General features: G+C 42.2%; 1 protein-coding gene across 14 annotated transcripts in view; it reads right to left on the minus strand.

The window, feature by feature from the left end:
- Positions 1-12,535, minus strand: part of MAST2 (microtubule associated serine/threonine kinase 2) — a 202,114-nt gene that overhangs the window by 34,983 nt on the left and 154,596 nt on the right. For all 14 annotated transcript variants that reach the window (XM_044441608.1, XM_044441574.1, XM_044441584.1 and 11 more), the window contains 4 exons: positions 9,885-10,093; positions 7,430-7,568; positions 6,530-6,662; positions 5,760-5,925 (listed from right to left, as the gene is read on the minus strand). In XM_044441608.1, coding sequence (XP_044297543.1) covers positions 5,760-5,925; positions 6,530-6,662; positions 7,430-7,568; positions 9,885-10,093 — 647 coding nt within the window. The remainder of the gene's footprint in view (positions 1-5,759; positions 5,926-6,529; positions 6,663-7,429; positions 7,569-9,884; positions 10,094-12,535) is intronic.

Consider the following 12,535-nt stretch of genomic DNA (forward strand, 5'->3'; position numbering starts at 1 on the left):
CGACCCTGCAAGGATTCTACAACAACTGAATTCGGCTTGGGGTGATGGAGAAGAAACGGGATGTCCTCTACCCGCACCCGATACATGGACTCGTATTTACGAGAAGTCGGTTGTGGGTGAGCTGGGAGGTCCCATGGCTGGGTCATTGCCTGCCGTAAGGTTGTAATAAACGGCAAGGCAATAGATGTGGATCGTTCGCCCCTGACCACATCATAAAAATGATCGGTGCTCGGTCCCGGCTGTTGGGCTTCTATATCGAGCAATCTCACTAGTCTGGCCATCAGATCGTTAAACGATATATATGGTTCCTCGGGCGACCCCGGGCCCTGAGAAGCAACTGCTGCATCCGGCGAGGTAGATTCATCCTCAGACTCATCGGATTCCATCCAGTAGGGGGGTGGTACACTGGAGGAAGAATCTCCTGGTGACTCTGATCTGCCACTTTCTTTAGATGGGGCCCTCGGGGCGTCTCTGGGTGTTGAATGGAAATGTTCCCGAGGTGCTGGTGGCGAATATTGTCCCCTGGAGGTCTGATAATAGGCTACAGAGTGGTACTCTTCCCGTCTCGGAGCGGAGGAGTACCTGGAGTGGTACCAATCATCAGACCTCGCATCCAAGGAACGGCTCCTACGGCTTCTCGGAGGGGAGATAGTGATCTCGGTATCCATCAGGATTGGAGGCATCAGAGTTGGTAATCGAGCTCTAGGTGGAGAATCTCGTATTTCCCCATCAGAGATGGAACCACGACTTGAATCCAGAATGAGTTCGGCTGTCGGTCGGCGCGGTGGGCCTGGTGGGGTAACCCTCATAGCTGCCTGGATGGTCGGGACCGAGGGGGTCAGTTCCGAAGCAGGGATTGGAATCGAGGAAGAGGCCGAGCCCGAGTGGCGGTGTTTTGCCTGCTCGGGATTCTTCGGCTTCTTAACCGGCTTGCCCGTCTTATCTTTCTTGGCCTTCTTATGCACAGGATATTTATCTGAGTCGCTGTGCTTTCTTTTTTCCTTTTGTTTCCTCGGCAGGAAAACAGACTGGTCGGCCATGGTATGAGCGCCTTCTTCAGAAGGGCGTGAGGGCGGAGCAATGGAGGAAGAGGCCGGGCGTTGTGGCAGGTCAGCCGAAGTTGGACGGCCTTCGGGTGGGGCCACAACAGTGGAAGGCTTAGCCACCAGCCTGTCCGATTGGAGGAGAGCCTGGTCCCATAAGAGTTTGCGGAGGCGGTTCTCCCTGTTCTCCCTCGCCTGTTTAGAGAAGGCCAAACAATGGCCGCACTTATCGGTTCTGTGCCCTTCCCCCAAACAAAGGAGGCACAGATCATGCGGGTCCGCAGCAGGCATTTTGGAGCCGCATTTTCCGCACTTGCAGAACGCCGCCCGTTGCGCCATCATAGAAAGAAGAAAAAAAGGGGACAGTAAAGCAGGAAAGTAGTATTTTTGGTTGTTTTTTGTTTATAGGAACGGTAAAGAGGAAAAAATGGTGCAAAGTTAAGAAGAAATATAAGTGAAGTACTAACAACAAGAACAAGGGATACAAACTTGGTAGGAAAAAGGAGAGGTTTTCGAACGAGCAAGAAGTAATAATCCTAGCGAGAGCGAAGCGGCACGAGGCACAACGAACGGCGGTCGCAAAGACTGGAAAATGGCGGACAGTCCGCTCCTTATATAATGCTAGGGGGGAGGGGGAGCAGAGTTCCCGCCAAAAAGTGTTAGCTGTTAATCTTCTGGCCAAAGGCACTGTGCAGGTGCAGAACCCTTATGTGTGATGCACAGAGGCCACGACGAAGAAGTTGTAGTTGCCTCATGTTCTTGAATGAAAGTTGGCATACAGCAAAATCTATAACATGTAGTAGCGCATACAGTACATAAGTTGTGACCAAACTATAAGTGGCAAAATAAGCTCTGATGAAAAGATTAAAACACAGAATTGTGTAAGGCTACAGGTTCCTTTTTAAAATGATCTTAAGATACACAGTAGCCACATTCACACAACATGCTAAGCCAACATGTGAGTAAGCTATGCAGTGTGGGTGTTCACCAAACAGCCAATGGTGCACCTGTTGATCTTCTTCTTTTGCCTTGATTCTCCAGCCAGTCCTCCAACAACCTTCAAGGCAGAACCTTTTATCTCCCTTTCCAATTGCTCTCCTTTTTTGTTAAGTTCATTTCATATTTTTCCCCTCCAGACCCTCAAAAAATAACAGTTGGTATGTGCTATGTTTTTATTTTTTCATCTCTTGACAACTGCACAACTGTGTCCATATTTTTGGAGTAGCAGTTGTTATTGTTATTGTCAAACAACAACAACAACCCTACTGTATCAGGAAACCGTAATACCTGCAGCAGTAACTGCTTTGAAAGGGAGCACAAAAATGCAAGAAGTTGGTATTTTCCTTTTCTGAAGCAGTTGGAAAATCTGGGAAGTGCTGAAAAGGCAGAGGACATTGAGAACTGACAGTTCAACACTTAAAGTAAAAAGGATTGTACTGCTAAGGGAAAGATACTGCCCCTCCCCCTTTTTGGTGTACCTTCTTTTGCTGCTTCCCCTCATTCACTGGCTTTTCACTTGAAAATTTAGCAATTGGTCCCTAGCAACTATGTGCAAATTATCCTATATGTAAGCCTGGCTCGTCAATTTTCTTGTCTCTTATCTATGCTTCTTTGTGCTCAATTTGTTAGCTGAAACAGACATGAAAATTGACCAGGATGCTCTGCAAGGTGACCATCCAGAACTTCCTTGGTATGATAGATTGATGTCTCTTGAAGTCCAGAATCAGTCTGAGTACCCCATCCCATTTTGGTACCATGAAGCATCAAGAACAGCGGCCTCTGGTGATGTTGATGGATTCTCTCTGTGGCCCCCTTGGACAGTAAAGTATCAACTTCTGACAGCAGCACCAGAAGATGGGAGCATGCCAAGGGGTGGGAGGGTGCATAGTGCCAAGGGGTGGGAGGGTGTCATACTCAATCTGGTAACCTCTTTCCATGATGGATAGGAGCCATGAGTTCCTGTGTAGTTATCACTTTCCATGGAGCAAGGAACTGGGCAAGACATCCATCAAAGGTACTGCAGTTGGATGAAGGGGGGAGGGGTGCCAGTGGGAGCAATTAACAGTGGCATTTGTCCCTCGCTGGACGCTTTCATAATTGCCTAAAGCAGGCAGTGCAATCATGCCTTTTGTGCTCGGGGGCTGGCTGGATCCTAGAAAAGTATTTGGTGCAAGCCTTCCTCTGCTGTTGGGGGTAAGGGGCCCAAGACCACTAACATGGTCTGGTCACTTGCTGCTGGAAACCCATGTGCTGTACTGTCAACCTGGCTTTTTGTAGGTACTCATCTGTGCACTGAAAAAGCCCGCCATGTCAAAGAGATCCTCAGTGCAGGGTTGGATCTCTTGCAGGAATCCCATGGAGTGGATGGCATGTCAGCGGATGGTCATGGTGCTGATTGGTGTCTTGGTGTCACAGTCAATGTGGTGTCTGGCTGCAGCGATTTGCAGTCAGGTGAGCTTGGAGGCATCTGTCTGGAACACCCAGGCCACGTCCCTGTAGTCATCAGGCATGTGTTCATATGTGACACTGATCTTGTTCTACAGGAACAGCTGGAACTGAGTCATGGTGGCCTCATCATTAGATAGAGACTGAGTGCCAAGACTGCATAGACTCACCTCATCATGCCATCCAGGTAGCCCTCTTGGTCCACTGGCACCATGTGCTTCCTCTTGTCCCTTGCACAGACTCTACTATTACCAAGTTTCGTCTTGGGTGTTGGAAAAGAAATGGAACATCCTTTCCCAACACTCTGTAAATACTCTCCAATCATTTTGCTGTGGCCTGTGCGGTGGATGAGGTGGATGGGGCCACGATAAACTCTGGATCTGAGGAGCAGCTCTCTGGGCCAGATAAGGCGGATGGTGCCCTCAGTCTCTGGGACCTCAATGTTGAAGGTGCTAGTGATTGGTGTCAACTCAGTACCATGCCCTCAGGGTGATCTGGCAATGAAGTCTTGTGGTGATGCAGCATCAATGTGTTGTCTTGGCGCTGAGGGTGCTGTCTCAAAGTCAGCACTTTGGTGTCAACATCTTGGTATCCACATTCTCGGTACCAAGGCATGTTGTCATCCTGGTAGCGAAAGCTCTGGTCATTCTCACATGACACTCTGGAGTCCTCTCAGAAATGTTGCACGGTGACCAATCAGAGGATCTGTTGCATTCAGTGAGGGGAAAGCAGGATCTGTCCTGGTGTCCCCCAGTTGCTGATCATGGTGTCGATGCCAGCAAGGCATGGATGGATTGCCTTGGCATCAAGCTGTTCTCTGAGAGTGGTGGCATCCATCTCAGAAGGCAGTGGTGTTGGCTCACACCTCACTGGTGATACCTGGGATAGCAGTCAGTTTGGAAATCTGGTGGAGCTGTCTCTGGAGCTATCTTCTCACATGGCATGGGCTGGGTCTTTCCTTGGTGTCAGGGATCACAACTGGTCAGAGGGCAAGGCCAAGCAGATCCTCGGGATTGGGGGTTGACATGGGCTCTTGCGGTGCCTTTTTTTTTTTTTTTTTTTTTTTTTTTTGGGTGAAGGCAGCTGCAGACATGGGGTGACCAGAGGTGCTTTCTTCCAAAGTTCAGCTTTCAGGCAGTCAGCTCACTTTCTCGGGGTTTGTTTTGTGAAGATCTGGCAATGAGAAGAGGCCTCCTCAACATGTCACCTACCCAGGCAGTAGAGGCAGAGGGAGTGGCGGTCAGAGTTAAGGAATCTGCTGTCACTGTGGACGAAGCTCCTAAATGCTACCAAGGACGCCACTGAGGTAGATGGGGAAGGCAGGAAAGAACAGAGGCAAAGGCAACTAGATGCAGGACGCATAGAACTACAAAGAGGGTAGAAGGTATTTATATATTTTTAAAGGTAAAAGCGTGAGCAATTTGTGAAAGAGAATGGAATTAGTGAAGAAAAGTTAAAAAGGAAATAAAGGGATTCTCGGCAGTCAAGCGAGGAGAGAAGCACTTCCTAATCTAGGCTTGATGGTAGTCAAAAAGGAATTAAAGTGATGGGCAGGAGTCTCTGCCATGCTCTCCCGGAAGAGGAATGGGAGGCCTCTCACCCAATCGAACACTTAACTATAGAACTTTCCAGACAACAGGCTCTCCAGTGCCACTAAGCCCATATATGTGTTACAGAGACACCACAAAAAAGAAGTTTCAGTTCTCAAAAGCTAAGTGATGCTGGTAATCTAAATTGTAATCTGCAAGTACACGGAAGATAATTTGAACACAGTTGCTGTCAGTTAAAGATTTCTCCCTGGGCAATGAAATCCTCTGTGATTCAAATGTAGAACTGACAGTTCTTATTGTCACTTCCCTGTGTCATTAGTTATGGGAGTGATTAACAGTCCCCACCACTCTTCATAGGTTTTTTTATTGTTGTGATTCCTGAAATTCTTTTTTTAAAAACTGAATGGAAATATTGTGCATCATTTTGACTGAGAAATAGACACAAATTTCATGGCTGGTAACTAAATAGAAGGGCAAATGGATGTGCATTTTGTGGCTGAGAAACAAATGGGTTTGCCCTGGACTTCCTTCCAAATACTTCCCAGCCATGGGATAGGATAGAACCTTTCTAAAACTAAATAATGAATAGAGTTAAATTTAAAAAATGCCAGAGCATATTTATTCCATGTGTCTTCAAATATATGAGTGTTGGTCAACTAAGTGGTCTTGAAGCTATTTACCAAATATAGGTAACATCTGCTTATAAAGGTAGGATACATACCACTAATAACTTGCCCAAATAATTCTTCTGGTGTATCGCCAAAAAAAGGAACGCAGCCAACAAGAAATTCATACAAGATTACTCCCATCGCCCACCAGTCCACAGGTTTTCCATAACCCTGACGCAAGATCACTTCTGGTGCAATGTACTCTGGAGTCCCACACACCTGAACAGAAAAGGGTAGAAAAAGTTGTAAAAGCTCATTTATTAAAAGCAGTGTTACTGTACATAGTTCATGGTATGTAGACTAGCCTTCCTAGTGGAAAAATGCTAAATAAAAGATTCAGTACTATAAAACTCCATAGAACAGTGATCAGGAGTTATGCATATTGTCCCAGTTTTCTGAAAAAGGCTTTGCAAACTTAGAAGAGAAAATTCTGTACTTTTACAACTGAAGCTCTTTCGCAAAAAAATGTATCTGTTAATACAAATACCTTCTATATTTCTGATTAATTAACACCAAGTTGTGCAACAATGCCACAGGTTTATTATTAATTATATACACGTTAGAATTCTCAAAGTTTCCCAAAAATATCTGAAGTAACATATGCATGATTAGGATGAGTTTAACTTGTTAGTCCAAAATTGAACTGAATTCTGGTTGCTGTATTTTCAGAAACCTTAAATAAACTTGAAATTTTTTATGCTATTCCTAGGTCAAAGATGTCTATGTCACCAACATGCACTATGCACACTTTAAAGAATGGAATGTGCCATTATTGCAGTGCTGGATAAAAACCAGAGGTTTCAAAAGTGCAGTTACACATTACCTGCTTATCCAAGAATTCTCTGGCATCTTTTTCAATGTGTCCTTCGTACAGATTGGTTGTCAAACTCATTAAGCCAATTTTAGAGAGGCCAAAGTCAGTCAGCTTGATGTGACCCATTGATGTTATAAGAAGACTGTAAAAAGGTACACAGAACAGTGCCATTTATGAAGACTCAAATAAATGACAATGCCATAGCCTTATGTACCAAAACAGTTGATGACATGTTATTACTTTACTGTCTCACATATTAGGTCTTGTAGAAAACCCAGTGAAAAAACTACAAAAGCTTCAGTGGGTACTTTAATACATCAAGATTTAAAATGTACATTTATATAAATGTTTAGTCTTCACTCGCTATATTTCAATGAAGCAGATGTTTACAAAAACTAAAGCTCCAAGTATCCTGGAATTTGATGAAAAGCAGCTTCTGTGCATGTGTGTGAAGATTACTGACAGAGACCTGGGTATCTTAAAGAACCCCTCTCCCACACCCCTTAGGTTTAAGAAACAAAGCTTCCACTGTTGCCAATGAATACTTGGTTTCTAAGCATGAGCGGTTGGTGATTTTGTGAGAAAAGTTGACCCATCCTTTCCCGAGTTCTGCAATCCTCCTGAAAATCCTCCCTCATGACAGTTGAGATTAAGAAAAAAAATCCTAGTGCAAGTGGAAGCTTTTTCTAAGACTTTGCGCTATCCGATGTGATTCTCACTTTGAATTTATCCCAGTTTTACTGAGATAATCACAATATAACATCTGTCAAGAACAGCTAAATAAGAACAAACATTAAAAATAAAAATTGCCCTTGCCAGAGAGAGAAAATGGCACATGTTGTTCCTGTAACTAATTTTAGCATGGACAGCTGCAACTACAGGTCCAGACATGACAAGTTAAAGACATACTTGTCGGGCTTCAGGTCACGGTGGACGATGCCATAATTGTGGAGATATTCCAGCGCCAACACAGTTTCTGCAAAATACATCCTTGCCATATCAACAGGCAAAGCTCCAATATTCTTCAACAGAGTTGCACAATCTCCTCCTAGATCACAATGAAAACAGAAAAAGATGTGAAACACTTGTGTTAATTATCAGAAAGCAGACAAACCTGACACACAGTTCAATCCTATACATGTCTACTCAAAAACATCCCACTGAGTTCAATGGGTCTCACTCTCAGATTAATGGATATAGAACAGAAGTTTTCTAATACACTATTGCTCTCTAATATCTTCCTTTATACTGGGGTTATACTTTGGGGAAGCTCTTGAGTTTTTCTTGCTGAAAGTATGGAAAGTTGAAAAAGGGGCAAAAGAGTTGAAAAATAGTAGAGTAGTGCTGAAAAAGAATGGGCAGTCTTACTTAGTCAAGGACCAAATCAGTATCTCAATGTTGCCCACAATATAAACATTTTTTTAAAAAACTGAAATGGTAATACTTAACATAACACATAGTGGTAAAAATACAGGAGGATGATCTGCATTACTCAGCAATATCAGTGTCCAATATAAAATGATATTGCTTCACAGCATTACCACAACAGTTGTGCTTACTGGGTATGACATAATGACCTTTTTAAAAAGCTAGTTGGAATGAAACATAACAAAGATTGTGCAGTTCTAAAAAACTGCTCAGTCTTTAGAGAGTCTCTAAGAGTAGGGAGATCTACAGTTATGGGGCAACAAATAATAATGCCTGTTGTAGCTTTCCTTCCTCACTTAGTATGCAAAGGGCAAACAGATGAGGAAATGTTTAATTCATCATGTAGACTGAGGTAGAACACAAAATCGGGGGATACTGGGTTTGAGAACTGTGCCAATCAGGATCTTGATCTATCCTAAGCATTCCCATTCTAGTGCTCTCCAAGTATGCTGAACCACAACTCTCATCATCACTGGCCACTCTGTGAAGAGATGGGAACCCATATGCTCTATTTTCTGAAGCTTCTGGATAGTAGTTAAGGACAGCTCCATGATGACTACACTACAATGGGCTGAGGAGGGATGAATGGAATTTGTCAGGCTTTTCTCTCTTTCAAGTTGCATAGGACTGCATCCTAAAGCTCACAGTATACCCCTCCTACCCCCACAGGCACACTGAATGGATTAGCACATTTCAATAAGCCTGTGTGGATACTTAGCCATATGATGGGCTGTTCTGTCATCTGAACTTAAACAACTTCTCACAGGCTGGCTTATTTTTAGGAATAAGACTCTCTGACAAACTCTAGCTTGTGCATCGTATCACCATGGATTCTTGTGTCATCTAAGCTCAGGAGAACAATTACATTTTGGGTTGCAGGGTTAGGCTAGCAATCCATTCCTCTCAATCTTGCCTGCACCACTACCACTGACAGCCCCTGTCCTGATCCACAAGTGGCAGTGGGCTCACCATCACTGGTTCACCATATTTTTAACTGGACGAATGTAAGAGTACACATGAAAAAGGCAACCGCTATTACCATAAAGATTTCAGGGGGAAAACAAAAAATACTATTTCAATTGTACATTTTTGAAGCTCTGAGAAAAACAAAAAACCTAAGATGGTGCCTAATAAAAACAGGTATAGATCAGTATGGAAACAGAAAGACAGTTTGAGGAACATGGAGACAGCTGAAAGACTAAGGGGAAAGAAAGGCAAGAATAAGACACAGTAAGCCCAATCATCTTTCAAATGTACCATGGGTTAATCTGTGAACAACCCACACTGAGTAGCTTAGCATGACATGGAAGCACAACCAGTATCTGCCAAGCATCACTCCTCTGAACATCAGTATAAGTCATTAGCTTTCTTGGAAATCCACAGCTATTTTAACAGCAAACATACTCCAGGAACATATCGTAAGATTTCATTTTCTCTGAACATTCCCCAACTTTTTGTCCCTTCCACGTAAAAGTCAGTTACTGCTACTTGCAGCTTCTATATCAAATTTAGCCAATAAACCATGATAAACAGGCTCAATTTAATTAATCTTTTAGTTGAAAAAGGATGTAAAAGGCAAATCCTAGATTAAGAAAATATTGGAGAGTACCTGCAGGCATAAAAAATAGTAAATCAGCATATACAATGTTTTCTTTCTACTTTTTTTATAAGGAAGCCCATCTTGATCAATATGCAGGATGAGTATAACTATTAATTACTGGTAGTAGCATTATTGCTACATAGTTTATATCCCACTTTTTTCCTCTTTGTAGGAACCCAATGTGGCTTACATAGGTTCATTTTATCCTTACAACAATAACCTTGTCAGGTTGAGTAGGCTGAGTGGGGCCTACAACCTAGCTCTCCAGCATCCCGTCCAGTACTCTAACAACGATGTCATACTAACTAAGTAAATGCTGTGGTAGGGAAACAATACCTTCCACATATTCCATGACCATACACAGGTGCCGCTTTGTTTCAAAGGAGCAGAACATGCTGACAACAAAGGGATTTTCTGCAAAGGTTAGGATGTCTCTCTCCACAAAGGCTTGCTGAATTTGGTTCCTCAAAATGAGGTTCTGCTTATTGATCTTCTTCATTGCAAACCGCTGGCGTGTAGTCCTATGGCGTACTAAGAACACTGCACTGAGACAATACAAGAAAGTTGTACTTTGTTAAAGATGCCACAAGCATATTCTAGGAACTCTAAACTCTAGTAGTTTATTTGATGTTTCACCTATGAGGCCAGTTCATGAAGCTACCAAATACACAGATTTAAACACAATAACACACAATCTTTGCTTACCGCTGCATGAAATGAATGAGATTTCATCTGGAACTCCAAGACACCATGGATGAGAATGACATGTTCCAGTTTACACATTAAAGTGTAAATAGGAGAAAGAAGAACTGAGGTAATATCAAAAGCAAACAAACAAAAAAACAGCTCTTGGAAACAAACAAATTCATTATCCTGAATCAATCACTATACCAAATATAAATTTGCTGAGATGTGTTATTTAACTCTAACCCTATTTAAATGTTTGTTATGGAGAGCAATGCCAACAGGAAGCCAGAATGGTCTCACTAGGCTAGTTTCCTAGAGGGTCACCCAAGATGGAATTATCAAGGCTGAGACACCAGACTAAGATGCATTCATGCTCCTCAGGCATAATGGTCATATCAGCAAAAAGAGAATGAATTTCAGTAATGAGCTGGGGGTAGAGAAACTTCTAAAAGGCAGTTATTGGGCAGCAACAATAGCTAAAGGCGACACTGGGGGAGGATTTTTCAATGGCAGTAACACTCAAGCTAATTTTGCTTAATACTATGCAGAAGGAGAATGTGGTAATCTGCTTCTGAACCCTATGATGAAACAATCAAAAATGAAAGAAAGAATAGTGCCAGAAGATGAGATGAGGTTGGAAGGCACATTACAAGCTACTGGAGAAGAGCAAAGGGCAAATCCCAGTAGTGCTGTGGCTAATGATGCTACTAAACAAACTTGAAAAGTTGTCTGGTAGCAAACATGCACAGAGGTTAAAGGAAAGTCTGATGCTGTATTACACATGTAAATGAGACATGAAACGTAAGTAGCATGAATCAAGGCAACCTGGAAATCATAAAGCAAGAAATAGAAAGAATGAACAATGCAGTGCTTGGTGTGAGTGAACTAAGTGGACTAGAATCAGACATTTCCAATCAGACAAACACAAAGTTTTAGTCCAAAGATGATAAACTCATAAGAAATAGAATGGCTCTAATACTAAGGCAAGATGTAGCACAGGCAGTAAAGAGCTATAATGCAAAATTTAACCAGACAGTATCACTCAGAATTAGAGGAAAACCTATCAACATAACCATCATTCAAGTCTACACTCTATTTGTGAAGAAGAAATAGAAAAAAATGTTATGAAGGTGCTCAAGAGGAAATTGCTAACACACAAAAACAAGACATGCTGCTAATCCTAGGTGACTGGAATTGAAAACTAGGAAACAGAACAAAATGAAATGTTCAGGGCAATTTGGCCTAGGAATCAGAAATGAAGCAGGAGAAGGCTTGAATAATTTTGTGAAGTCAACAACCTGTTCATTGCAATCACACACTTCAAACAATTAAAAAAAATATTGCATACTTGGACATCACCAGATGACCGATAGAAAAAATCAAATAGGTTACGTAATTGAAATCACAAAGTGGAGAAGTTGTATTTTTGCTAAGCAGATAAGACCAAGAGCAGGCTGCGATAGTGACCATCAGTTCCCAATTTCAAAGATCGGAGTAAAGCTGAAAAAGATCACAGAGTGCCAAAGTATAACTTAAGCAATTTCCCTGAAGAATTTAAAGTCCACGTAAAGAACAGACTTGAGTTACTCAACTTAATTGATCATGAGCCAGAAAAACCATGGACTGAAACCAGAGACATTATTAGGGCAGAATGCCAAAATACAATTCCTGTAGATACAAGAAAGAAAACGTCTATATTGATGACAAGGGAAACATTAACAATTGCAAATGACAAGTGAAAAGCAAAAGAACATATGACAGAAATAGGGTCAGAATCCTAAATGCAACTTTTCAGTGACTATCACATAGAGACAAAAAGAACTATTGCACTGGCCAGTGCAAAGAAATAGAAGGAAACAGCAAAAGAAGAAAAGCAAGAGACCTCTTCCAAGAAATCAAAGGAAAATTCAAACCTAGATTAAGAATGCTAGAAGACAGACAAGGGAACACACCATCTGACCGGGAGAAAATGAAGAGAAGGTGGAAAGTATATACAGAAAAATTATACAGAAAAGGTGAAAGGACAACAGACTTCTTTAAAGAAGAATCATATGAAGAAAAGCCTGGGATTTTAGCAAACAAAGAGAAAGCTATTTTGAAAGTATTTATTTGCAAAGAATAAAACACCCAGAGTAGATAGGATACAAATAGAGCTATTCCAAGCTGGAGAAAATGAATCAGTTCCAATCCTAATAAGAATACGCCAACAAATATGGGAAATTAAAAAATCCACAGAGAGGTGCACCTGGTGCTGATGCTTGTTTTTATTTCTGTGTCAGGCCAAAATCTTTTTATTTTCC

This window comes from Varanus komodoensis, unplaced genomic scaffold, assembly GCF_004798865.1.
Source record: "Varanus komodoensis strain SLA01 unplaced genomic scaffold, ASM479886v1 scaffold1, whole genome shotgun sequence".
Taxonomy (NCBI): Eukaryota; Metazoa; Chordata; class Lepidosauria; order Squamata; family Varanidae; genus Varanus; species Varanus komodoensis.